We start from the raw sequence: 27474 nt of genomic DNA on the forward strand, positions 1-27474 counted from the left end.
GTCAATTTTGATAAATAAAGAAGTTTAAACAAGTACGTTTTGATCATAAAATTTAATTATGGTTCAGAAAAAAATTGAGTGAATTACTTTTCTGAAAAAATATATTGACTCTGTGTAGATTGCAGTTATGAGGGGATGGGGAAGGCTGGTAAGTTCAATTACCTACTTTCTATTCTGAAAATCACAAAAAGTCCTACTTCCAGTCTGATTATAGAGATGGCTGTGCCCAAAATGGCTGAGAATAAATACCACAAGAAAGGCAAAAGCTGCAAAGCTAGGGCATGTTATGGACTCTAAGAGAAAGTCTCAGAAATACCCAATGTGGCGACAAAGAACATTTGGCTGCAATTTGGAGTTCTTTTCAGTCATCTTTATCTTTTGCTCCATGTTTAAGGATGCGTGTGAACTCAATGTAATTGAAATTTCCCTTTTTGTCAATAGGCGCTTCTCTGTACAGCTCATCCACTTCCTCATCTGTAAACCGGTCTCCCATTGTTGTCAGCAGCTCTCTCAGGTAATCTTCCTGAATGGTGCCTAAAAAATAAAGAACTGGGGTTCAGAATATATACTACTCTGAGGATTAATTACAAGGAGCATCTACACTTGACTATGTATGCTCTATGCTAAGAACTATAAATATGCACATACATGAAATATGGGTCTCTACATGGTTAAGTCAGCCTCAGCAGTTGTCTAGAAAACGGGTAGTTGCCTAGTGGCATTAACCTGCTCTGCTCTAACAATCTTCCTCCACATCCATCTCCTGATCTCTTGATAATAGGGGCTAAACTGATGCCTAAATAAAAGCAATATAGTATGATTAAGGAATCTATGCCTTATGATTCTTTAAAATAGCATGAATGGTCATACTTATTCTATAAGTAAATAACACTAAAATCAATACCACATTATAAAATCAATAAAGTGCTTCAGTGGAAAAAAATGCTGGAGTCTTGAGGTCCAGTTCTAACAAGCTATGTTATTTCAAATATTTCACTTTACCTCTGACTTTGTTTTTTAATATGTAAAATGAGATTCTTAAATGTTTGTTTTTTTAAAACCTAATTTAGAATTCATAACAAATATGGCCAAGCCCAGAGTGTGCAAAGATACTGGGTAAATGTTTGAGCATTAATTATGTCACAGTCACCGGGCTAAGAATTGGGGATGGGAGTGGTGAGCCAAAAGGTGTGCTTTCTACTCTGGAAGGGTGAAAGCAGGTTTCTCATAAAACCTAACTGCACATGAGAATCAGAATCATCCAGAGAGCTTAAAAAAAAAAAAAAAGTCCTGACGTCTTTCTTGATTTATTATCTGGCATTGATATTTTTATTTTTTAAAATTGATTTTAGATAGCCGAAACCGGTTTGGCTCAGTGGATAGAGCGACGGTCTGCGGACTGAAAGGTCCCAGGTTCGATTCCAGTCAAGAGAATATGCCCAAGGTTGCAGGCTCGATCCCTAGTAGGAGGCATGCAGGAGGCAGCCAATCAATGATTCTCATCATTGATGTTTCTGTCTCTCTCTCCTTCTCCCTGCCTCTCTGAAATCAATAAAAATATATTTAGAAAAAAAGAAAGAGACTTTAAATTTTCTGAGTAGGAAAAAATAGTAGGAAAATATAGACTAGGCTCTATAAAGAATATGACAATTGAAGAGTTTGAAGAATGGATAAGACATTTTACTCTTTTATGATTTTATTTCCCTCCATTAAAAAAACAAACACCTGCTTACAATTTAAAAATTCAATCAATACACAAGTGTCTTTAGGAGAAAAAAAGCAAGTCTCCTCTGCCTGCCTCTTCCCCAGTCCTCCCAGAAAAAAAAAGTTAAGAGTTTCAAGTTCAGGAGGAGGGAGAGGTGGTATGATGAGGGAGACATAGAGGCAGAAATGGTGGAGGTAAGTTAGGACACCAATGCACAGAGTAGCTTGGAAGGAGGTTAGAAAGATGACATAAAAGTCGCGAGTGGTATACTTGAATAGGCCAAAAGAGGCCATATTGTGGGGAGCCTGGAAAGCCAAAGTGGGGACAGTATGCTTCCATTACCAAACCGTGCTTGGCTTATTTACTGGTAAACTACTCCAAGTAATGCATAACCAAAGGGTGTGCCTTCCTTTTAAAAACTTGCCCTCTTATCTTTTATATACACTTCTGTCAAAGGATCAGGCATTTCTGTAGTTATCTTTTTGTGGTTTTTCTGAGAGTTAACTCTGGGCCAGGCAATATGCTATTATCTCATTTCTTCATTTAATCCTCACAACAACCCTGTGAGGTAGGTAATATTATTGCCCATTTTACAAATAAGAAAACAGAGATTTAGATAGTTACGTAACTTGCCCCAACTCACACAGTTACTATGCAGAAAAGCAATATGAAACCAGAGAGTTTCATACCAGATTTAAACAATCTCAGAACTGAGAGGTACCTGATAAACAAACATAGGACTGTACTGGTGTCATGGCCTATAGCAATTTACACTTTACCCAAGATTACACTAGTAAAAGTTATTCATTCAATACATATTTACTTTGAGCCTAACCCTTATGGAGTATAACTTTCCTAAAAACTTTCAAATATACCCATTAAATTTTAAATCAAATATTTAAATGCAGAGGCAGTAAATTGAGTGATGCCATAGGAGAAGCCTATCTAAAACAAAACTGAACAAACAGGTATGGTATAAACCTGAGAGTACTGTGTCATCATATTTCAAGTTATATATTTTAGTTACCATAACTAAAAATTAAATCATGGTAATTACCAGTTGCTTCTTCATCAAAGCAAGCAAAAGCATTTCTGATGACATCTTCTGGATCTGTGCCATTTAACTTCTCACCAAACATCGTGAGGAACATGGTAAAATTTATGGGACCCGGAGCCTCATTCATCATGGCATCTAGATACTCATCAGTTGGATTTTTTCCTAAGTAAAAAAAGAGGGCCATAATTCTGATTACATCACAAAATGTATCACCTATTCATCGTAGTAAACATTTTGACAAAAAAGACTTATCATTTATACAATTTGCTGTTTACATTCATGATAGCAAAACTACTAGGAAAACAGTCTTCTTAATGAAAAGGGCCTATATTAAGAGTGGAGATTATAGTCTATTCCATTGTAATGTCAAAAGGAATGATACTGCTCTCATAATCAAGATCAGCCCTTGCAATACACACAAAAATAGCTGGCCTCTGGCCCAATCATGAGATCTGGCCAGAAATTTGCAGGTGGTCCAAGGACCACACTTTGGGAGACACTGCTCTAGACTTTGAATCTTATTTAGTAAACCATAACATCATTAGATTGGCTTCATAGAACTTTAAGACTTAAGAAATAAACATAAAAGACATTACAAAAATCCTATCTATAATAATAACAGCGTAATATGCTAATTAGACCAGCTGTCCTTCTCGATGTCCTTCCCTCCGGACAAAGCCGCAGCAGGCCGGGGCGGGGGCTGGCGGGGCCAGGGGCTGGTGGGGCCAAGGCCCTTGCACGAGTTTCATGCATCGGGTCTCTAGTCTAGTATATTAATATTAAAACTGATCATTACCCAGGGAAGCAAGCATATCATGCAAATCTTCCTTGTCAATGAAACCATCTCTGTTCTGATCAATCATGTTGAAGGCCTCTTTAAACTCTTGAATCTGCGATTGGTCAAACATGGCGAACACATTGGATGTTGCGCGCTGGGGGCGCTTCTTGGTGGTCTTGGTCTTTGCCCTTTTGCTTGACATGGTGGTGGTTAGTTCCTAATTAGGAAAGGAAATATAAGGAGACAAAGAACAACAAAAGGTGAAATGAACGTTCCTTATATGTTTAAGCTACTTAGAATGTGTCTAAAAAATATTCAGCAGGATAGTATCACTTGGCAAAAATCTCTCTCAGTTAATAGATACCATTACTCATGGAACCAAACTACAAAGAGAACAATCAGAATCATGCTTTGAGTTCATTCATTTAGCAGTTGTGACATTTAATCAATAGTTGATCACTAACTTTAACTTCCAAACTATAACCAACATTAATTCAAATCCTAGAGCATATCAAGATTGCATGTCCCCATGTTGCTTTACAGCCTAATAAGAACTGATAACCAAATCTATTGGTTTAATAGCAATATAGAAACAAGACACAAAAGAATGTAGGTACCCTGGGGAAGCAGTTCCAGTTCTATACTTCAGTGACGGAACTATTGAGGAATACTAATTCATTTTTAATAGGTGGATTCTTCTACAGCCCTAGCCTATACTAGTTATTCCATTCTAAAGTGGACAGAAAGTAGGAGGATGACTAACTGATGGAACACGTCTTCATCTCTTAATCTTTATTGCCAAGTATTGTTTTCACTTCTAACTAGCATTTCTTACTGCACCCTTACTTCTAGAATCTTTGTCAAGAAAGTTATTTGTTGCCCTAGACAGTTTTGCTCAATGGATAGAGCGCCGGCCTGAGGACTGAAGGGTCCCAGGTTCAATTCCAGTCAAGGGCATATGCCCAGGTTGCGGGCTCGATCCCCAGTTGGGGGCATGCAGGAGGCAGCCAATCAATGATTCTCTCTCATCATTGATGCTTCTCTCTCTCCCTCTCCCTTCCTCTCTGAAATCAATAAAAATATATTTAAAAAAAAGATATTTGTTGAAAGGCTAACTGAAAAGTATAGAAAACTCTGAAGTTAATTAATCTATAATTAAGTTTTACTGATATTTCCACAATTTCTTGCACAGAGTCAAGCTTGAAGTGACTAAGTTCTCTATACAAAAATCAGAGCACAGTAGTTTTTAAAACCAATTTAGTTTTTTTTTTAAGTTTGGAAACTATCTTTGCTCTCTAATAATCTAAATTTATCCCTATAAAATTTAAGTTAAAAGCAAGAAGAATATCTCATACCTAAAATGAAAAGGCTGAATCTTAAATAAACAAAACAAAAAAACCACTATAAAATTTTAGTTGGAGTTAAAAATCGCATCATCATCAGATAAAATGTTACCATACCATCCTTCAGAGCTGATGTGGTGACAGTAGTCTGCAAAACCTCTAATGAGCAAGACTAAGACACTGTATTGAGTTATATTCTTCCACGCAGGTCTAAAATAGGCACCACTGATTTCATTCTCTGACCAGGATAACAATTTTAAAGCTTACGTTCTGAAAACAACATTTAGCTATGATGTAGCAAAACACTATGCCCTTGATCTAAAAATAAGTCTGTGGGTTGCAAAGAATGAAGCACTACCTAGGTCTCAGCACTGCAAAGTGACCTTAGAATACAATGCTTTGTGTGAGTTTAAAGTTATTTCTTACATTCTCTCCTTGGTTATACCACATCTTCCAGACTAAATTCAATCATGGGAATAATTAGAAAAGCTCTGCCTTAGTTTCCCCTCCCCCAAGCTAAATCTGTTCTTAGATTTTAGTAGGAAATTCCAAAAAGAAAAGTCACAAATTCTAGTCCATCCAATACAGCACCCTGTAGAGAAACACTGGAATGTGTTATTGGTAAGATATACCTTACATGACACTGAAATTATGACACATACTCTTTCCCAATTTCCAAGTTTCCTTTAATCACCCTTTAGGAGACTGTCTTTCATAATTTACCTAAACCATTTACGAAAGCATTATTTTCATGCTGTAACACCTTCTCTGGACAGTAAATTCCATTATTAACTACATAAAGCTGTAATTTTCCCCTCTATTCTGAATGTAGTTTTAAAAACTACAAGAAGTATGGAGTATATTATCCCGTCATCTCTTAAATGTTCTGAGGGACTTAGGGTAAGTGGTTGAAACCCGATGAGTGGCACATATTTACCAGTGCAAATCTGTTTATTATTTTAGGCATGCCATGTCATTGCAAACCAAAGCACATGTTTAAAAATAGTCTGTTTTGTTTGACAACATTGTCTTCCTCTAATGATGCAGGAATGTCAGTTATTATAAGACCAAAGAAACGGATGAGAATTATAAGTCAAATGGTTGACAACTGATTTTTGAATCTACAAAACCTCATATTATATCTGGTGGAGGGAGGGGGCTCTAAGTACTTTTAAAAAATACTTAATTTGGGTTATAAAGTAATACACATACGTTGAGTTCTGATATATTTCCTATTAGTCTTTCTTTTAATCATGCATTCCTTAAGTTTGTAAATGAGTTACAGTTTTTTAAAAATTATAAAGTTTTTTGGGTCAGCACTGACAGTGATCTTACCTAGAACTTTTCTTTAGCTCATTCAATATTTATCATCAACCTTTAATACAGCGGTTCTTAACCTGTGGGTCGCGACCCCTTTGGCGGTCGAACGACCTTTTCACAGGGGTCGCCTAAGACCATCCTGCATATCAGATATTTACATTACGATTCATAACAGTAGCAACATTACAGTTATGAAGTAGCAACGAAAATAATTTTATAGTTGGGTCACAACATGAAGAACTGTATTTAAAGGACCAGAAGGTTGAGAACTTTTAATATAATCAGTTAATGGCAATAATGTGCATCAAATGTCACTAATGTTGAAAACTATTTAAGAATTAAGAAATATAAAGCAAGTGTCCTATCTTTAAGGAGCCTAAAATTTTGTTGGGGAGGCAACTATAAAGAAATAAAATGATTGGTTCAACTTATGAAATGAGTCACATAGTTTTCATTCCAGAAGTATGACTCTCAAAACAATGTGTGACAATAATGAAAAATAACTCAAAGGTGGTACATGATTATCAAATACTGTGAGTTCAGAAAAGATCTTTGTTTCTAAAAGACTCAGAGAGGGGGATAAGAAGACCCTGAAAAACCCTGTTCCACTTAGAAGCTACAAGACATTATTAAAATTAAGAGATGCAGATGTTAGTCTTAATTCTACCAAACACTGGTAGTGTAAATTGGGCAAGTTACTACCTTTTCAAGGAGGTTATAGTCTGTTCTATGCATTTATCTCCCACCAGAAATCCTGGGCCTTTCAAGGATAGGGAGTTTAGCTTCACAGCTAGTTATTCCAAAACAAGGAAAGTCAGTGTATTTTTTTCCTACCAAACTAAAAGTATGAGGTGGAATAAACACTGGTGGAGAGGGAGCCGAATCAGGAACTGTGCTATGATCCCAAGGAGCAGATTACGTATGATATTGTCATTATATTCCTTGCTATGACTAAGTTTTCTGTCCATTTTCACTTTCCCCAAACAATTAAGACTGTAACTGTCTTATTTTAACAAGACCTCAGAAAATGCACAATTCTCAAAGAAATTTAGAAATCTGGGTTAAAATGAAAATATTTCATATAGCAATGTAGGTATTCTTTATTTAGAAAGGGAAGATTACCATGTAGGCACCTCAGAATTCCAAACTGTGAGGATCCTCACTCATTCTAGAGTCTATTTTTCAAGCATTTAATGGAAGATCTTTGGTGTGAAGGCATATGTGTTATATGAAACTTAAAAACAGGGTGACTTGCAGAGCACGCTTCTTTCTATGAAATACATAAAGATTTCAGATGCATGAGCAAGTCAATAAAACAGACAACAAAGGTCAAGGAGATTCAGTTTACAGATCTAAAGGAGCAAAATGTTTTAAATCACGGGAGTGAGTGGAGTGTTGGTGACAATGACTTTGTCGTTTCATTTATTTTATTTATTTATTTTTGCTTGATTAAATAGAAAATCATTTAGGGTTATGACAAAAGGAGAAATAGATGTAAGGAAGATGTTAGCCTAGATTAAATGGTATAAGTGAAAAATAAAAATCCTCAAAGAGGATTTCCCCACACACCAACAGCAAACCAGAAGATTTTTCAGAATCTCTCCATACTATGGTTTCATTTATAAAATGAGATTAATCCATAGTGATATTACATTAGGTTACTCTAGGTAGAATCCTAGAGTCCCACACTTTTAGAGTGGTAATAATAAATGTAAGATAACCTACGACTTTTTCTACAGAATCACCACTCAAATTGACAGTATTGTGGGAAATATGATCTGTTCTTTAAGGAAAAACTCCCATCTTAGAAACACTTCCTAGTATTTGGTCAGCTTCCCAAATACAGGCCAAATAATTTAATCAGTGCACCTTTTTTTCAAGCTAACTATATGTAATGTTTTTGATGCCAGCACAGTTTTTTAAAAGTACATTTTCAAGTTGGTGCTTCTGTTCTAACCAAGTTTTCAATTCTGTGCACACTTCCGGTGGACGGCTGGGTTGGTTTTTTTAAGACCGCCACACCCAAAAAGTTCTCGGCACTTGACAAAGGCAATTCGTTGTCGGGGTTGACTTGCCAGTAAAGCCTCACGTTTGAAAAGAAAACGTTTTTCTGGTTAAGTTTTATCAAAAGCCTCCCAGAACATGAATCAAATAATAGCAACTTTCAGAAACACTTCCTTTACCTTTGGATATAAAAATTTTTTGCACTTGTTAAATTCTCAACCGAACACCTATTTCTGTTCCAAAGTTGTGTAAAGACCTAATTTGTGTTTTCATATGCTCAAAAGTTAACACTGGCAAAGTGACTTAGTCCAAAGTCTCCACTCCAAAGGAACACGGTGTTGCGTTTTGGAGTTTTTCCTCAAGTCGCAAGCTATCCCCCACCCCCACCCCCCTTTTGTATGTGTGTATATATATATATATGATAGTTCTAATTACAGAAATGAATACTGAGCTGCGGAAGTTAATTTAAGTTAATTCTTCCTACTAAACGAAGCTCCGCAGCTGCAACAACAGCTGCAGCAGTGGGGCGGGGCGAGGACTCCGGGCTGGGTTTTTACGCAAATCCTCTTGAATCGGGCAAGTTTAGTTAGAAACTAAACATAGTCCCGGAGTCAAGAGCCGCGAGGCTCGGGTTTCGCGGGCCGGGCGATCGCCCAAGTGCGCGGCGCCAGCGAGCTAAGCCACACTCCCCAAGCCCCAAGTTAGGCAACGGAGCCCCGATCGCGTCTGGGCCACTTTGGCCGCGGCCTTCGATCCCGGGTAACCGGCTAGTGCACCTGCCCAGGTGCGCCGCTGCCCTCCCAGCCGCCCGGCGGAGACGGGCCTGCGAGATGCGCCCCACGTGCCGGACCGCGAGCACCACTCACCCTGCACTGCCGAGAGAACCGAGCGCTTCAGTGACCTCCTCGCTGCCCTCGCTGCCGCTATCACCACCCTTCTACACCCAGAGCCGCTAAAACACTACACTTCCGGCCACCCCTCAGCAAACCGGAAAAAAGCCCAGTCACCATTCTTTGCCAACAGGATGGGCCTGACTTAAGGGAAAGGCGACGGGGGGCGCAGTTGCCACTGTGATAAAAGGGCGCGATTTTGACCGAGTGCACAGGAAGGAATATAAAGCGACGACTAAGAACAGAGCAATGTATAGAGGCTCGTTGGGTATGGCGCCTGAGTTTCTGTGTTTTTTGTGCCCACTCTTATATGTTTCTTTTCCTCCCCCTCCCCGTGAGCAGATGGTTGGGTCTGTCCTATGGGTTTGCCTCTCCACACCTACCTGGGTACGGCCAGGGGCGGGACTTGTCAGTCCGAGTCCTTGTAAGGGAAATCGCCGCGAGGGCTGCGCGGCCCACGTGACTGGCCTTCGCCCCGCCCCCCAGCGCCCGGGTGGGCCTCCCGGTCGTGCGCCTGCGCGTAGGACGCACCTCAGAGCCTGGAACTGCGCCTGTGGGTCCCACAGCTGCGCGCTCGCGTAAGCGGGTAGGTGGCCTTCGTGCGAGCGACTTGACCTCTGTGCACCGTGTTATTTTATGAGGAGTCCCACCCCATCCACCGGGGAGACAGTTCTGTGAAGTCCCAAGGGCCCTCAGCCAAGCGGCCACTATCTCTTCGGCCCAGACGGATTTCATAAGGTCACAAGCGGCTGAAGACTTCCTTCCTCTTCAAAAACGTTTGCTATTATTTTTCCTATCAGAAGAGCCCCTCTGACGACCAGGAGAGCTGACTGGATCCGGCCTGGAAGACAGGCGACCAGCAACAAGAGCTTGCTAAATCTCGCCCCAACCTCACTATGGCGCAGATTTGTGGCCTGTTGCAAATAGGAATAAAAAGTCGGGGCTCTTTTTTTCCTCAGCTCCCCTAGCCTAGGGACAGCTCTGAAAATGCATCTTGTTAGGGGAAAAGAGAAAGTGTTCCCCGATTCTGTCTTTTCCCGTCCAAAGTCTGGTGTGGTGCTGGGCACCTCAGATTTCTGACTCTTGGAAGAAAAAGGTGAATGGGATGCGATGACACTCGGGTCAGCACTGGGCTTCGGTGCCTGGCCTGGCTCCTGAGCTAGAACAGTTCTGAAGCTTGGAGTTGCCCCAGGGTCCTCTCCTTAAGAGCTGCTCTCACTCGAATCACCATGCTGAAAAGAAAGGTAACGCTGCAGAACAGTGTACAGTGGGGCCTTGACTTACGAGTTTCATTCGTTCCGTGACGGAGCTCGTAACTCACATTATTCGTATGTCAAATCAATTTGTCAAATCAGTGAACGAGTGAGACACGTGATGCTGGGCTGATGTTGTGGCGTTCATTGTGACGTTCGCTGCACCAACTAGCGGTGGGGTATCTGAAGCTGGCTCGTAACCCGAATTTTAGCTCGCAACTCAAAGCGAAACATCGGCCGAGAGACGCTCATATCTCGAAAAACTCGTTTGTCGGGACACTCGTAAGTCAAGGCCCCACTGTATTCTAAATATCGAGCTACACTTTCAGGGACCTCAGGAGCATTTCATCTGTTCAGCAATCATGCAGGGTGTCCCCCCAAAATGTATACACACTTTGAATAATTATTAATTCCAATGGGTTAAATCTGAAAAGAAAGAAATAGCAATTGAGCCATCAGCTGTAAAAGTGCGTATACATTTTTGGGGGGACACCCTGTATATTTAAAGTTATCAGAGTTAAAGTCAATGAAAAATAACTGCCCCAATTCTATAGCATGACTGAACCAAAGATGATTAATTTCCTAAACTGCCTTGATAGTAAGAATCACATGGAATACTAGTTAAAAATACAAATTATCCAACCAACTGAATGAGAACCTACTAGGGCAGGTCCAAGGCAGTCATCACAAAAGGTGGGAGCATAGAGCTAGATGGCTTAGGGCAGCGGTTCTCAACCTGTGGGTCGAGACCCCTTTGGGGGTCAAACATTCCTTTCACAGGGGTGACCTAAGACCATCGGAAAACACATACATAATTAGATATTGTTTTTGTGACTAATCACTATGCTTTAATTATGTTCAATTTGTAACAATGAAAATACATCCTGCATATCAGATATTTACATTACGATTTATAACAGTAGCAACATTACAGTTATGAAGTAGCAACGAAAATAATGTTATGGTTGGGGGTCACCACAACGTGAGGAACTGTATTAAAGGGTCTTGGCATTAGGAAGGTTGAGAACCACCGGCTTAGGGTCTAAGGCTTAGGCAGTGACAACTCAGACTCCAAATGACTGGGCGGGAGTCTCCAGTTCTTGGAGTTTGGCTTGGGCAGCAGTGAAAGGACCCTGCAGCTGAGCACCCTGCAGTGCACACACAGCTCCACTGAGTGGAGGTCTGCCACCACAGAGCGCAAGCCTTCCACAGCTGTCCTTGAGAAAGAAAACTTTAACCCATAACAAGGAAATAGTTTCATTTCCCCTTCAGTTCCAAACGGAGCAGGAACTTTTTTTCCTCCTGCAGTGACAGAGAATTGCCTTGTTCATCTTCCTTTTTCCACTCAGTGAACAGGTAAACAGTGACTGCATTGCCAACGCACTGTGGTGGGTGCTGTGGTTTATGGTTTTTGAAATTGAACATCATTGCTACCTCTTGGATGGAGAGGGAGGGCATAGAAGGCACAGGGGCTGTCAGGAAATAATTGTGGGACAGATCATTACAGTACAATTAGGTAAGGCCTATAGAAGGAGCACACAGGAGGAAATAAACCTGTCTATAGAGACTTGTGGAAGGTGTCCCCCGGAGGACTACTGAAGAACTGATTCTAGAAGTCAGTGGGGAAAGACAGGAGAGAGTCCAGGCAAAGGGAATTGCATGTTTGATTGTATGAAGGTGATCAGGAGGCAAATATTTTTCAATACCCACAAATAAATACCTAAAAAAAAATTTAGGTTTATGCTTACTTCAACAAATTCTTTAGTTTCCTCATCTGAAAAAGCACAGAATTAATACCCACTATATTCAATCATTGTGAGAATTGAGACAATCCATGTGAGAAATCTTTGGTTGTATTAGGCCAGCCGTGGGCAAACTACGGCCCGCAGGCCGGATCCAGCCTGTTTGAAATGAATAAAACAAACAAACAAAAAAGACCGTACCCTTTTATGTAATGATGTTTACTTTGAATTTATATTAGTTCACACAAACACTCCATCCATGCTTTTGTTCCGGCCCTCCGGTCCAGTTTAAGAACCCATTGTGGCCCTCAAGTCAAAAAGTTTGCCCACCCCTGTATTAGGCACTGAAATTTGGAGTTTGTAGAGTAGTTAGCCTACCCTGACTAATTAATATACCAGTGCTTTGTCTACTCTACTGGAGGAAACAGGCTGAATGGTCACACTTTACTTTAGTGACCACAGACTTCAAGTGGGCCCTTGATGCTACCTTGATGCTCATAACATTTCTGCAGTTCTTTAATGCTCCTGCTCTCTTAGATGTCAGTTTTATAATTGTTTTCTTACACCTCCAACACCTCCCATTCTTGCTCTTGTTTCTAAGTCACTGAGTAAAAAATGATTCCCACAAGCTCCCACCAACACATCTACCCACCAGCTAACATCTGTCCCCATATATTATCTTCACCCTCCTCTCTTTCCATAAGAGCAAGAACTCTTCTTGCTCTTATGGAAAACCAGTCCTCCATTTGCTCTCATGTCACTCCAATGATTTTGTCCTCTCCTGCATTATCGAGTTGTGTTTTTCTCTCTCTCTCTCCATCTCTTTCCCTCCAAGTATTCCCATCAACAAGTATGCTGTAAGTGTCTTATATGTGGCAGGCAGAACCAAGACTCCTCAGAGATGTCCACATCCAAATTTCCAGAACCTGTGAATATGTTTGCTTATGTGGCAAAGAGAATTAAGGTTGCTAATGAGCTGATCTTAAAATAGGAAGATTATCCTGTGTTATCCCAGTGGACCTGATATAATTACAAGGGGCCTTAAAAGTAGAAGAGGGAGGCAGGATAAGACAAAAGGAGGCAGAAAAGTGGAAGAATGGTCAGAGTGATGCAGTGTTGCTGACTTTTTAAAGATAGAGGAAGGGGGACATGAGCAAAGAATGTGGGTGACCTCTAGAAGCAGGAAAAGGCAAGAAAATGGATTTCCCCCAGAAACTCTAGAAAGGAATAGTCTTGGTTACACCTACCCTCCCCCCCCCCCCCCCATGAGACCCAGTTTGGACTTCTAAACTATCAAATTATAAGATAATTAAGATGTGTTGCCGAAACCGGTTTGGCTCAGTGGATAGAGCGTCGGTCTGTGGACTGAAAGGTCCCAGGTTCGATTCCGGTCAAGGGCATGTACCTGGGTTGCGGGCATATCCCTAGTGGGAGATGTGCAGGAGGCAGCTGATCGATGTTTCTCTCTCATCGATGTTTCTAACTCTCTATCTCTCTCCCTTCCTCTCTGTAAAAAATCAATAAAATATATTTAAAAAAAAAAAAAAGAAAAAAGAAAAAAAGATGAGTTATTTTAAGTCACTAAATTTATAGTAATTGGTTATCGCGGCAATAGAAAACTAATATTGACAAAAACATCAACCCTCTTCCTGATGCATGATCCTTCAGCTATTGTCCTATTTCTTTTTAAATATATATATATTTTTATTGATTTCAGAGAGGAAGGGAGAGGGAGAGAGAGATAGAAACATCAACAATGAGAGAGAATCATTGATTGGCTGCCTCCTGCATGCACCACACTGGGGATCAAGTCCACAACCTGGGCATGTGCCCTGACCGGGAATCGACCATGACCTTTTGGTTCATACGTTGACGTTCAACCATTGAGCCACGCCAGCTGGGCTCCTATTTTTCCCCCTTTAGTAAGACTCCTCAAAAGAGGCACCTATACTCACTGGCTCTATTTCTCTTTTAACCCTTTATAATAAGGCTTTTTTCCCCAACCACTCCACAAAACATGGGCTTATCAATGACCTCCATGTCATTATGGCCAGTTATCATTCCTCAAACAGGTTTGATAAGGTATTCACTTCCTCACCTTTGAAACACTTCTCTCTTTTCTAGGTTGCTGCACTCTCCTGATTTTCCTCCTTCCTTATGTCTACTCTTCAGTTTCCTTTGCCAGTTCTTTCTAATTTCCCCAGTCCCTTGGAGTAGCTGAGGACTCAGTGCTTGGCTCTCCTCTCTGTCAACACTCCTTCCCTAGCTCACCTCATTCACTCTGAAGCTTTAAATACTCCTTAAAAGTGAGTGCTCCCAAGTATGTATCCCTGACCAAGACTTCTGCCTTACACTCTAGACTTATTTATCTAAATATTCACTTAACATATCCATGAGGAGATCTACTAGGCCTCTCATCCTTTATATTCTAAAACTGATCTCCTAATCTTACCTCTAAAACCCTGTCTTCCTTCTAGCTTCTCTATGTAGGTTAATGGCAATTCCATACTTTAAGTTGCTCAGGCCAAAAACCTTTGACTTATCTTTGTCACTTCTTTTTCTTCCATGACCCTCATCTAACCTTTCTTTTTTAAAAATATTTTTATTGATTTTGAAATAGGAATTTTAGGGGGAGATAGGCAGGTTTAGGAAATTTTAAAAAATGAAAGAGGTCTATGGAAAAAAACACAGAACTATAGACTGGGAGAAGTTACATTTTCATAAGACAAGGGAGAGGCAGCAGTTGCATTTCCATAAGATAAGGAAACTGGGAGTAGCAAAAGGTCTATATTTACAAAATAAAGAGGAAGAGGGAATGTGAGAACAATGAGGGAGGAGAGCTTCACACGTCCCATGTGAGGTAATAGGAGAACAATGAGCTCAGGAGTTGCTGTAGTGACCAAATCAAAGGGAATATTGACCAATCAAAGGGGATATCAGGACACAGGAACTGCTGCCTTTATAAGGCTGCAGGAATTCGGTGGGACTCTTTCCCCCTCCCTATGTGGGAGTCTGTGCTGTGAGATTCTTTCCCCTTCCCCACGTGGGAGTCTGTACTTGTTCTTCAATAAATTTCCACCTTTGCTATACCATCTTCCATCCGTGGATTCATTCTTTGACTCCGATGGACAAAGAATCTGGGGAACGATCCTGCCCAGGGGAACACCAGATGTTCCAGTAGAAAAAATCCTATATCAATTTCAGAGAGGAAGGGAGAGAGAGAGAAAAAAAAATCAATGATGAGAGAGAATCATTGATCAGTTGCCATGTGTTCCAGTTTGCTTTCTGGAATTTGCATTTTCTTTCTGAGCTACCTCGCTACCATGGTTATTCATGGTATGTGTTGGTCTCTTCTGTCTAGGCATCTATGTATATTATTGACCCTTCTCTAGCAGGTTTCTCTGAAGAGGTATTTCTACTATTTTCCAGTAGGTGGCGCTAAATCACAAAATTTTTACTTCTGTGATCTACCTCAGCTAACTTCCCTGGCTGCCATTAGACAGTATAGCCATGCTGTTTGCTGCTTGGAGGTGGGGTTTGTTTTGCCCTCACTGTAATGGTGACCCTGGACCTCCAAAGGGTACTCTCCCTCCCACCCCCGATGCATCCGACTGGGGATCAGTCACAGAGGGATTCTGCTGCAATAGCTGTCCATTTACAGGTAATGTACTCCTCAACCCAACACCAAGGGCGACAGAAGGCGAGTTTTAGGAGTCCAAGGGGTGACAGGGCTCTGTGGTCCCATTTCTTTGTCTGAAACACCAATCACCTGGCAGTGGGTGCCATGGCAGAAACCCTGTGCTATGTCCTTGCCCCAGACTATCAGCAGAATCAGCCTGCTCTTCACACCACTCCCGCTGGAGTGCCCACCAAGATTCCCTTTTGCTCATGCTTTCTTCAGTGGAGTAGCCAGGTTTTTGGTATGGTTTTTCAAACATTTTTTTCTTATATTTTTATTGATTTCAGAGAGGAAGGGAGAGGGAGAGAGAAATATCAGTGATGAGAGAGAATATTTGATCGTTGCCTCCTGCACGTCCCTGCACTGGGCCCGCAACCTGGGCATGTGCCCTTGACCAGAATCGAACCTGGGACCCTTCCCTCTGCAGGCTGACGCTCTATCCACCGAGCCAAACCGGCTGGATTGTCGTAGCCAGTTTTATTATCTTTCTCAGAGGGCTGCCCGATAATATGTTTGTTCTACTGGGGATGTGGGTTAGCTTGGTAACCAGCTCCTCTTCCTCAGAGCTCTTAAGAACATGGGCTGTATAGTCAACCACCATAGTGGGTAGGTCAGGATGGCCAGAGAGCTCAAAGATGTGCTCAGTGTAGGAGAGGTTGTCTGTGCCCAGCTTGTTGTGGCTTTCCAGGAAGCTAAACCAGGCACTGCCTGTTGTGATCTCCTCAGGCTTCTCACCTGGGAATGTCCTCCTGATTTGAGCTGTTCCAGATCATCAAGGGTGATGTTGTTGGTCAGGTCCTGGAGGAGGGTCCTGTACTTGGCCTTGACACCTCTGAGCTGAGTGCACACGGTACAGGCACTCCAGGGTCCCTGATTCTTGAGCAGTGTCTGGAGCCTCCTCCTCGGGTCCCACCACCCCAGAATTGCATCATTTTTAAGTTGCTCCGATAGCACAGAGGATTAGCAGAAGGTAAGCCTAGGAGAAGAAGGAATCAGGATATCTGACAATAATGTCAGTCACTGAAATAAGGAACATGGGAAGAAATAGTTTGGAATATGGGGTATGGTAATGGTAGGAAATGACAGTTTGAGGTAGTGGATTAGAAGACAGTATTGAAGCTTACCTAAAATAGCACAGAGAGATAAAAATATAAAAGAGCTGTCAAAAGTCATGGAGGATGTATTGAGATAATCCATTGTATATATAATAGGAAATCCAGAACAAAATAAAAAAGGGAATGGTGGAAAACAATTTTAAAAGAGATAATGACTGAGAGTTTTCCAGAATTGAAAGAATAAAAAATCTTCATTCAGGTTGAACGTGCACGTTGAATATGAAGCAGGAAAAATAAAAGTAAATCTATACCAGGTCACTTCACAGTGAAACTTATGTACATGAAGGGTTAAAGGAAAATAGTAAAAACTTCCAGAAAGAAAAGACAGTTTCCCTACAATAGAACAGTAATTAGACCAGCAGTATGCTTTCCTTCAGCAATAGTAATACATGCTGAAGGTGGTGCAGTAATATCTTTAAAATGCTATGAAAAGCACCACCCACTCATCACACAATGTGTGTGTGGAATTGATTCACAAAATCCTTACAACTCCCTCCAGAAAATTCTGGATGCTCGTCTTTCTAAATTCTCTCAGGTCTAAAGATTGATCTCTTTGCCTCTTATCATCCTGAGGTAGATTATTATTATTTTTAAAATATATTTTTATTGATTTCAGAGAGGAAGGGAGAGGGAGAGAGAGATAGAAACATCAATCATGAGAGAATCATCGATTAGCTGCCTTCTGCACACCCCACTGGGGATCGAGCCTGCAACCTGGGTATGTGCCCTGACTGGGAATTGAACTGTGACCTCCTGGTTCATAGGTCGATGCTTAACCACTGAGCCATGTCGGCTGGGCCTGAGGTAGATAATTAACTAAAACTCACAAAATTGATTTCAAATGTCTTGAATTGATTTAGCGTGTCCTGAATTGCTCTTCTATTAATGCCCTCAGCCTTTGGGACATCTGCCAGAATTCTGAAAGAACATTAACCTCATATTTACCATCCTATTGCACTAAAAAATACTAAACCAATTTTGATTGCTCTCTATTTTTTAAAAAATATTTTTTTATTGACTTAGAGAGGAAGGGAGAGGGAGAGAGAAAAACATCAATGATGAGAGAGAATCACTGGCCGGCTGCCTCCTGCATGCCCCCACTGGGGATCGAATCTGCAACCCGGCTATGTGCCCTTGACCAGAATCAAATCCAGGACCCTTCAGTCCGCAGTCTGATGCTCTATCCACTGAGCCAAACCAGCTAAGGCAGATTGCTCTCTATTTTCTAAAAAAGTTATTTTTTATTGTTGGCAGTATTACAGATGTCCCCCATTCCCCTCCTTACTGCCCCCTCTACCCAGCCCCTGCCCCACCCCAGGCCTTCACCATACTATTGTCTGTGCCCATGGGTTACGCATATATGCATATAAGCTCTTTGGTTAATCTCTTCCCTCCCCGCTACTCCCCTTCCTTCTGGATCTGTCAGTTTGTTCCATGCATCCATGTCTCTGGATCTATTTGTTCATTCACTGTTTCGACTCTAAAACAAACATTGCTAGGTGGCTAAATACAATTTAGACATTTATTTTAGCTTCTAGGATACAATACTGTTAGTTAAACTCATCACTTCACACTTATAAAAATATTAATATGCTTACAGTTAGTTTAAAGAGAAAATGTATCTACTTAAAAAATTTCTTAAGAAATGAACTATAATTCTGAAGCAAATATTTTCTTAATTTCCAGACTTTTGTAGCTACACACTTCTTTTAAAAAAATATATTTTATTGATTTTTTACAGAGAGGAAGGGAAAGGGATAGAGCATTAGAAACATTGATGAGAGAGAATCGTCGATTCAGCTGCCTCCTGCACGCTCCCTACTGGGGATGTGCCCGCAACCAAGGTACATGCCCTTGACTGGGATCGAACCTGGGACCCTTCAGTCCACAGGCCAACGCTCTATCCATTGAGCCAAACCAGTTAGGGCGCTACACACTTTTTAAAAAGTATTTTGCATTATATGGTTTTCTTGGCAATTTGAAATTAGAGTTGATTATCATTCCATTAAATTCAGAATAATGATATATTTATAGGACACTATGATTAAATCAGAGTAATCAACAGAATGATTATACATCTATAAGGGAATTATAATTAAATCACAATAATTTATTTGTATGAGCCCAACTAAATTTTTAAAAATTTAGTTTTATTATGTAGTACTTCACAGTATGTATTTTATTATCTGGGTAGTTATATTTTGGATAAGTATGTTGTTAGAAAAGGTTGTATCAAGATGGTGCTATAGCAGAAAGATCACTTACGTCTTGCTCATACTTCTTTTGTCAAACTTGTATATTTGTTTGAAATAAACTCTTTGGCTTTCACTGGGACCCTGAGTGTCAATAAGTAAATGATATTTTAGTTTTTCCACAAGTGTGTGTGGGCTTCTCTCATTCTGCATTCCTAACAAGGATAAAAGTTCAGTAAATACTTTAATGTATTGATATTTGTAGCCAGTTCATCTTGATCTAATAATTAGTAGTAATCTGTTACATAAGAAATATAACTAAAACTCTTCTTTGGTAATAGTTTTTTTCCTTCTAATTGACATTATTGGCACATGGCTCACTCTGTTATCTATCTATCATCTATCTATCTATCTATCTATCTATCTATCTATCTATGCATTTATAGACACACCTGCACACACATACAAAGAGCTAAATGGTTAAAAGCTAATATAATATGACAGGAGAGCAGGCTCTGTGTAGAACAGACCTATATTTGAACTTTCTGTCGTATTCTAGTTGTGTAACTTAAGGAATATTAATCTCTCTAAATCTCAATTTCCTAATTCATAAAAAGTTTTTATGTGTGTGTGATGACCAAATAAGATACTGTAAAGCAGTTAGCATTAAGTAGCATATAGCAAGTGATCATTAAATATTAGCTTGTATTGTGACCATTTATATCTCTTATTTTTGTTTATTTTTCCTCTTTCCTGTTTGGGGTTTGTAGCAATTTACCATGTTCTCTAGAGAAATAGCTCAATGGGAACCATTCCAATGGCTGGTGAACAAAACTTAGAAGAGCCACTGCCATTTTGTTTTGGGTGTCTAGAGAACAAATGAATACTTGGGGAACATAAAGCTTGGAAAATTCTCCTGTGGATTCCAGACCACTAAAATGCACTTATACACACCAACAAGGGGTGTATTTAGATAAAGAAATACCAGGTTAAATTTTATCAGAACTAAGTGAAATATATTCTTTTATATCATTTAGGAAGCTCAGAAGCTGACCAGTTGTAAGTGGAGACCTATATTGCAATTGAAAAACTATTTCCAAATATTTAGTTTCTAATAAACAAAGTGTCACTGGAGGGTGGATATGACAATGCATGACAAAAAGTTTATGGGCTTTGGAATTCACATATCTCTGAATGTATTGCATTTATGTCATTCACCAGCGGTGTGCTCTTTGGCAAATGACTTGGCCTCTCACAGCCTCTGTTTTCTCAGCTATAAATTGAAACTAATGATACCTGCCTTTCAGAGTATTATGAGAAATAATGAGGTTATGTATCTAAAGTGCCTATCACAGTGTCTGCACTTGATAGGTCCTCAATAGTGTTAACTGTGGTTATCAAGAAAGTACTTATAAAGTAGACTACAATATAATAGCGCTATCAGAACATAAGCTGCTCAATACAATGACTTTAAGATTATTGCTATCAGTCATAATAATTGACATTTACTTAGTCTTTATTCTATGGCAATCCTGGGTTGTGTGTTCTCTGCATTATCACATTTAATCTCCACAGCACTCCCACCATTTGGATGTTGTCATCCCCATTTTAGAGAGCAGGAAAATGAAGCTTAGGGAGAAGAAATAAAATGCTTGAGGTTATGTGGCTATTAAGTGCAAAAAATAGCCTGGGATCTAGGTTGAGTCTGAATCAAAAGTGCAGCCTCTAACTACCAGGTTTTACCACGTCTTACTTAGTTATACAGTCTGAAAAAAACAAAGAAAAAGAATCTCTTGTTAGATAGAATGACCCTACTCAACCTTTAACAAAGATAAAACATGTTACTTCTCAAAGGCTTTAGTTAATGAATAGGAAATCAAACATTCAAACTTTAAGCTCTGACTTTGTAAATTTTCCTGAAATGAAAAAAAAAAAAACCATGGCTGTATCATCAGGTCACAATTGCCATCACGTGTAATTCATTTCTTACTTGTTTTGCCTCTGGTTAGCCTCAAGTTCTTTTTCACCTGAATCTTTTAAGTGTACTCTACATGCGTTGTGAACAGCACACCCAGAAACATATCTTGGCATTAAAATTCCATGAGGTCCATGTTGGGAATCAGATTACTACCCTTATTTTTAGCTCTCAACATTGTACTCTTTCCATTGCACTTTTAAATATCCAGTGATAAAGTAATATTGAAAATAGCTCTTCTAGCCAAATAAATAACCTAACTTTGGTTTAATCAAGCCAGACCCATTGAGTGGCATTAATGTAATTACATTAGTGAGGCAGCTACCAGCCTGTGCCTTTCTTTTCCTCTCAGTTTAGGACTACCCTCATTTGCTGCTATATTTATCTGCCTTCTTGGCCATAAAAGGCTGGCTGTGTGGCTCTGACATTCTACTGCCTGACCACATGCATTATTTTTGAACTGGCCCCCAGGGTCCTGTCTTCAGCCCTGCCTCTTAACTTTTTCTGGGATTCAAACTACGTGGGTTTTTCATCTCTCATCCAGTCCTACAACCACATCGGAACGTTTTTACCACCGTCACTCTTTTGGAAACTGGTAAGTGTGACATTGAGACAGAAAAATGCACTAGATATTTTATGTGCTTAACAGCACTATGGTGTGTGTGGTTTCTTACTGTTTCCTGAGCTCAGCAGTTCTCTCTAAGAGATGTCAGAATAGCAGAGAAATAGGAAAGTGGAGGCCCTGGGAAGGAAGACAAGAGCAACCGAGTGCCAGTTTTTGCTGGCACAGCTATTCTCTCAGCTCATTGTATTATTTTTAAATCAGGCTACCATTCCTGGAAATAATGGCTGTCTCAGATGGAACTGTAAGCGTGAGTTAGGTACTCTTTACAACTTACAATTCAGTGGTTTGGTTGAAATATGGAATGGAGATGCGGTGACAGGAAATCATGTACTTTCTATCCTCCGTATGCCCACAATACTCCCTGATTACAAATCAGACCTAAAGGAGGTAAATTAACTCTGAAGTCACCAGTTTCCAATTCAGTGATTTTGCTCTGACAGTGCCATGTAGGTAAATGTAAGAGTGCATTATTATGATATTCCTGACCTGAAAATGGTCAGACAGTATTTCAGAGGCAACATAGATCCCCATGTAATGACCCTGACGTTAATTTAACACTTTCTGTGAAAAATTTTTATCAGCTTTTGGCCTCTAATGCCTGCAACAAAAGTATCATATCAGGATTTCAACTATGGGGTTAGCATTTCTTCCTAAATTCCCAAATTATTTTCCAGCAGAAAACACAGGTCTTAGAGGAACAGAAGACAAACAAACTGTCTTTCCTCCCCACATACTCTAGATGTTTTGTGTTGGGGATAATCCTCACTTACTGAGGAAGAGACAGTAGTTGTACCTTGGTTCCAGAGGTCAGAGCTGTGACAATCAGCTCTGCTGACTTAAAGCCAAACCCTGTATACTTGTAATTTGTTATCTATGTGCTTGGAATATTAGGTCTTATTAAAAATAAATATATCGGGGGGAAACAGAAATTGAGTGGAAAGTGTAATTGGGCAAGATATTTAAAACTTTTATTTTGTGAAAATAACAGCATTTCAAGTCATCTGAGTTGTGAATTTAGCTTATAAAATAAAATATAGGAAGGTCATTAATTATTTATTTGAATCTTATTCTAATAACATTTGCCATGTTGCAGTGTAGTATGTATATTACAGAAATATCTAATATCTTTATAACTTCCAAACATGATATACTTTTATATGAATATATTCTAACTCTTTTGTTTTATCAAAATTTATGTAATAATTATTCATTACAAATGATAATTATGTATATTTTAGAACAGAAAACAGCAATCTATTTAAGGGTTGAAGCAAAGTTGCTTGCTAGTCGCTATTTCTTTCCTCTTGGGAAATGCGATATAGACTGATATCTTTCATGAGCCCTAAGGTAAATATTTCTGGAGTGAAGTTTACTGGATTTTCTTCTCTAGGGAATACATGCTGACTTTTTAAATAGTTTAAATCGCCGAAACCGGTTTGGCTCAGTGGATAGAGCGTCGGCCTGCGGACTGAAGGGTCCCAGGTTCAATTCCTGTCAAGGGCATGTACCTTCATGTACCTTGGTTGCGGGCACATCCCCAGTTGGAGATGTGCAGGAGGCAGCTGATCGATGTTTCTCTCTCATCGATGTTTCTAACTCTCTATCTCTCTCCCTTCCTCTCTGTAAAAAAATCAATAAAATATATTTTTAAAAAAATAGTTTAAATAAAAAGTAGATTTAAACTTTGACAAACAATATGGCAAATTTCAAAGGATTCACTCCTCATTTAGAACTTAAAAACGTTTTGGAAAAAAATGACCATTTTACTTGTAAAATTTAAAAATAACATTTCAGAACACAGGAAACGCATTAAAATTGGAACGGGGACTCCATAAAACTGTTACTACATCCAGGGTTGTCAATGTGGCTGATAGGCTTCTGTCAGTGGACAGGTTATTCAAGAAAACTAATGAAATCTCCCCAGTCTATGCTAAGCAAACATATTTAACTTTCAGTAGAACTGTTAGCTCAAGTTCACAATGCAAATTGCTACACTGATGACTTCTTTATGTTAGAGAATTAGAAACCTTCATATTCTTAATGGAGCAAATTTCTATGGTTTGACACCATACCTTTTTAAAGTATTTGTGAGAGCTCATTATACAATATAAGCACACTCCAGGGTTCAGTCTTTGGACTTCCTTTTCCATATACAATGTCCCTCTCTCTCTCTCTCTCTCTCTCTCTCTCTCTCTCTCTCTCTCTCTCTCTCTCTGGATTTAAATATCATGTGTAAGCTGGTGAGTCCCAATTGTTGGTCTTCATCCTGGACCTTTATCCTGTACTCCAAAGTCACATACCCAACTTTCCATTTTACATCTCCACTTGGATGTCTAGCAGGTATCTCAAATGTACAATGCCTTAAATCAGTCTTCTAACTTTCAATCCAAACTGCTACTTTCTTACATTCTTGCCCATCTGAATTAATAGCAACTTCAATCTTGCAATTATGCAAAAAACTTGGAGTCATTTCTCACTCTTTTCCCTTCACATCCCAAACCAGTACTTTCAGCAAATACTACTGGTTCTGCCTTCAAAACATGTGGGGAGTCTGATCACTTCTCACACTTCCATTGCTGCCGCTATCATCTCTAGCCTGGACTATTGCAATGGCCTTCATATTAATTTGCTAGGGCTCCCAAAGTACCATAGTCTGGGTGGCTTAAACAACAGAGAGTAATCTTCTCACAGTTCTGGAGGCTAGAGATCAAGGTGTTGGCAGACTTAGTTTTTCTGAGAAGGTCACGTTGGATTTCCATTCAGGGCACATGCCGTGGTTTCAGGCTCCATCTCCAGTAGGGGGCGTGCAGGAGGCAGCTGACCATGATTCTCAAAGTTGATGTTTCTCTCCCTCTCTCTGAAATCATAAAAATATATTTAAAAAAAAAAGTTCTGAGGAAAAGCACAATAGCCAGGAAAGGGAAACTTTGTAAAAACCTAATATATATATGAAAGGAAGGAGGTAAGGAGGAAAAGAGAAGAAGGGGAGGGGAGAAGAGGAAGAGAGAAGAAAGGAAAAAGAAAGTTGCACAAGGATAGCTGGGCATGAAGTAGGAAGTTCATTGAGTAGCCAGTTAAGCAGTATTTCACATCAATTTCCACTTACTCCTGGGAAAAGATAAGAGTATTAATGTTTACACATTGGTTTTGATTACTTCTTCTATAGGATTTGTTCCTTAATAATTTACTCAAAAAATGGTTACTTTCTTATAGGTTGCCTGGTTCCCTGGGGGCACACGATGTCTCTGCCGTTTTATCAGAAATTGCATGAGCACTATGATCGCAGCTACCGTAACAAGGACCTTCGCACCACCATGAGCCAGTACCATGAGCAGGAGAAGAAAAGTTCTGCCATCTACACACATGGCTCAACGGCCTACAGCAGCCGCTCATTGGCTGCGCGCCGCCAGGAATCCCAGGCCTTTAGCCAGGCATCCTCATCATCAGCCTCCTACCTGCAGCAGGCGTCCCAGGCCACCACCGAGTCCTCCCTGGCATCTGCAGTCAGTCGGAAGGCGGCCTCAGCCTACGATTATGGTTACTCCCACGGGTATGTCAAAAGCAGCCTTCCAACCTTAGGGCAAAGGCTCATTCTTCAAATACCCCTCCCACATCACGTTTTCTTTTCTTCTTAAATCTGGCATCTCTGCAAGTGTGTGTATTTGGGAGAACTGGGACCTCCTATTTCCCTTCACCCCATCTCTTTGAGTTTCTAAAAGTGCTTCACAGTCACCCTGGGAATCCTTGCTTGATTTTTAGAAGCAGATATGGTTTGCCACAGGTTGCATTTGTAGTAGAGAGCCAGAAAATATCATTTCAACACTCATAACAGGTTTCCTGGCTTTCAGAATGTTTCTACTTAGATGAGAAGGCAGTAGAGAATCTAATATTCACAGGTCACAGGAATCCACAACACTATGAAGATGGGTTCTAATTTTTCAGTATCTGAAAGCCAGTGTTAAAATTCAGCACTGTTATTCAGGCAGCAGACATTTTCTCCAGCTGGAGCATTTAATTAAAACATGCCCCACCTCACTCACTCAGCCTAAGAATACCAGAAACAAACCTGGAGTCCCACAAAATTAGATTTATCGACCCATTTCAAAGAAAGAGTTAGTATAGGATTCTAGAAAGAGTGGAATTTAGATGCAAGTCTGGTCTGCAAAGGGAACCCAGGATGCTGTTTTTTGGAAACAGTGAGTTGAGGGAAGCATGGACTGTCCTATTAAACCCTTTATGTGGAATCAGCTCTGGGCCTGGGGATCAAGCTGCTTCTCTGTGTCAGGAGCTCCTGAGGTCTTCCAGGCAAGAGTGCGATGTCACATTCTTACTGATAAAATTTCAAACAGCAACCTGATAGTCTTTTTTTAAAAAAAATATATATTTTATTGATTTTTTTACAGAGAGGAAGGGAGAGGGATAGAGAGTTAGAAACATCCATGAGAGAGAAACATCGATCAGCTGCCTCCTGCACACCCCCTACTGGGGATGTGCCCGCAACCAAGGTACATCCCCTTGACCGGAATCGAACCTGGGACTCTTCAGTCCACAGGCCGACACTCTAGCCACTGAGCCAAACTGGTCAGGGCCAACCTGATAGTCTTTATATTAGAGATGAAAGTTTCAGTGGTCACTCAAAGAAGGAAGTTGCCATGACACTTTATAGCACTAGTGTTCCTTGGGAGAAATGTTTCCTGTGACTTTGCTGTTGGCTTCTCTGTCTGTTGTTCCAGCCTGCTGAGTAGATATTTACTTTCTCAGTCCAAGCTAATTTTAATTTGTTCAATACCCAGAATGAAATGTTTTAGGGGATTAAAGCCCCCTGGCAAGATGCATGTGATTTTTATTAAAAAATCAAACTATTGTCCTCACAAAGAATTGCTGAATTTCAACACTGGGCTATGTGGTAAATAATGACCTGCTGCCTCAAATTCTTTCCAAACCATCTGACATAGGTTGCATTTTTGTTCTAAACATAATGAAAATTTAAGCCTTACAAAATTTGACCCCACAAAATATCTGTTAGGACACCTGGAAAAGGCATGTATTTCTGGGAATTAAAATAGTTATTGAGGAAATAACACAGTGGTTTGTATGAACAGAAGTGAAGAAGGTTTCTGAAGGCAGAAATTCCTGATTTCCTATTGGGATTAAGGAGCACCTGATGTAGGGCTGTCATTTCATGGGCACTGACAGTGACCTCCTGGGAGCTTCTGCTATGTTCAGTAACAGAGCCAGAGTCCAGTGGGGTTTACCTGGAATGTATGATGTCAACATTCTTAAATTCCATTTAAAATGGAACAAGCTCATTTTGCAATCTCACTTTCATGAGTCATATTCTGCCATAGGATATTCATTAGGATCTCAAATTGGCTGCAAATGTGGAAATATTGTCACTGAGAGAAATTCATTTCTTTTAGCACTTGCTTCAAATGAACTGCCTTGCAAAGGAAAGTTGGGAGGAATTAACACCATCTGTATGTGATAGCATCATTTTGCTCTCCTGAACAATATTCCATAGATATGTTTAATAACCTCATTTAGGAAAGCAGCTGTCTTATAAAAGAGGAGGGTTGTATTTTAAATATCCATTTTCCTGCACTATCTGTGCTGAGTCTATAGAAGATGGGTATTTTCATTATCATACCACTATTAATGTAACTCCTTGTGTACTTACTGATGCTTGTAGAATCTATAGAATTTATGAATTTGTGTTTTTGTGTTCTTTAGTTCAACTCTATTGCTAAATTTTATGTTAAAATTATTTTAACTTTACACAAATACTTTTAACCACAT

General features: G+C 39.9%; 2 protein-coding genes across 5 annotated transcripts in view; one reads left to right on the forward strand and one right to left on the reverse strand.

Moving 5' to 3' along the window:
- Positions 1-33: 33 nt before the first annotated feature.
- LOC118663550 (myosin regulatory light polypeptide 9) lies at positions 34-9231 on the reverse strand. Of its 2 annotated transcripts, none has more exons than XM_036323302.1 (4): positions 9074-9231; positions 3559-3757; positions 2763-2924; positions 34-534 (listed from the first exon to the last, which is right to left on the reverse strand). In XM_036323302.1, exons 2-4 carry the CDS (start codon positions 3740-3742, stop codon positions 362-364), a joined length of 519 nt encoding a protein of 172 aa, XP_036179195.1. In that variant the 5' UTR covers positions 3743-3757; positions 9074-9231; the 3' UTR covers positions 34-361. The 2 variants fall into 2 exon arrangements, with proteins under 2 accessions (XP_036179195.1, XP_036179194.1); XM_036323301.1 differs by lacking the exon at positions 9074-9231 and adding an exon at positions 5001-5139.
- A 12249-nt stretch (positions 9232-21480) lies between these two features.
- MYOM1 (myomesin 1) overlaps positions 21481-27474 on the forward strand; it is a 121316-nt gene continuing 115322 nt past the window's right edge. For 2 of the 3 annotated variants that reach the window (XM_036322837.1, XM_036322838.1), the window contains exons 1-2: positions 21481-21648; positions 24892-25228. In XM_036322837.1, the coding sequence (XP_036178730.1) occupies positions 24918-25228 (311 nt within the window). In that variant the 5' untranslated portion in view covers positions 21481-21648; positions 24892-24917. The remainder of the gene's footprint in view (positions 21649-24891; positions 25229-27474) is intronic. The other variant, XM_036322840.1, reaches the window with a different exon arrangement.

This window comes from Myotis myotis, unplaced genomic scaffold, assembly GCF_014108235.1.
Source record: "Myotis myotis isolate mMyoMyo1 unplaced genomic scaffold, mMyoMyo1.p scaffold_m19_p_9, whole genome shotgun sequence".
NCBI lineage: Eukaryota > Metazoa > Chordata > Mammalia > Chiroptera > Vespertilionidae > Myotis > Myotis myotis.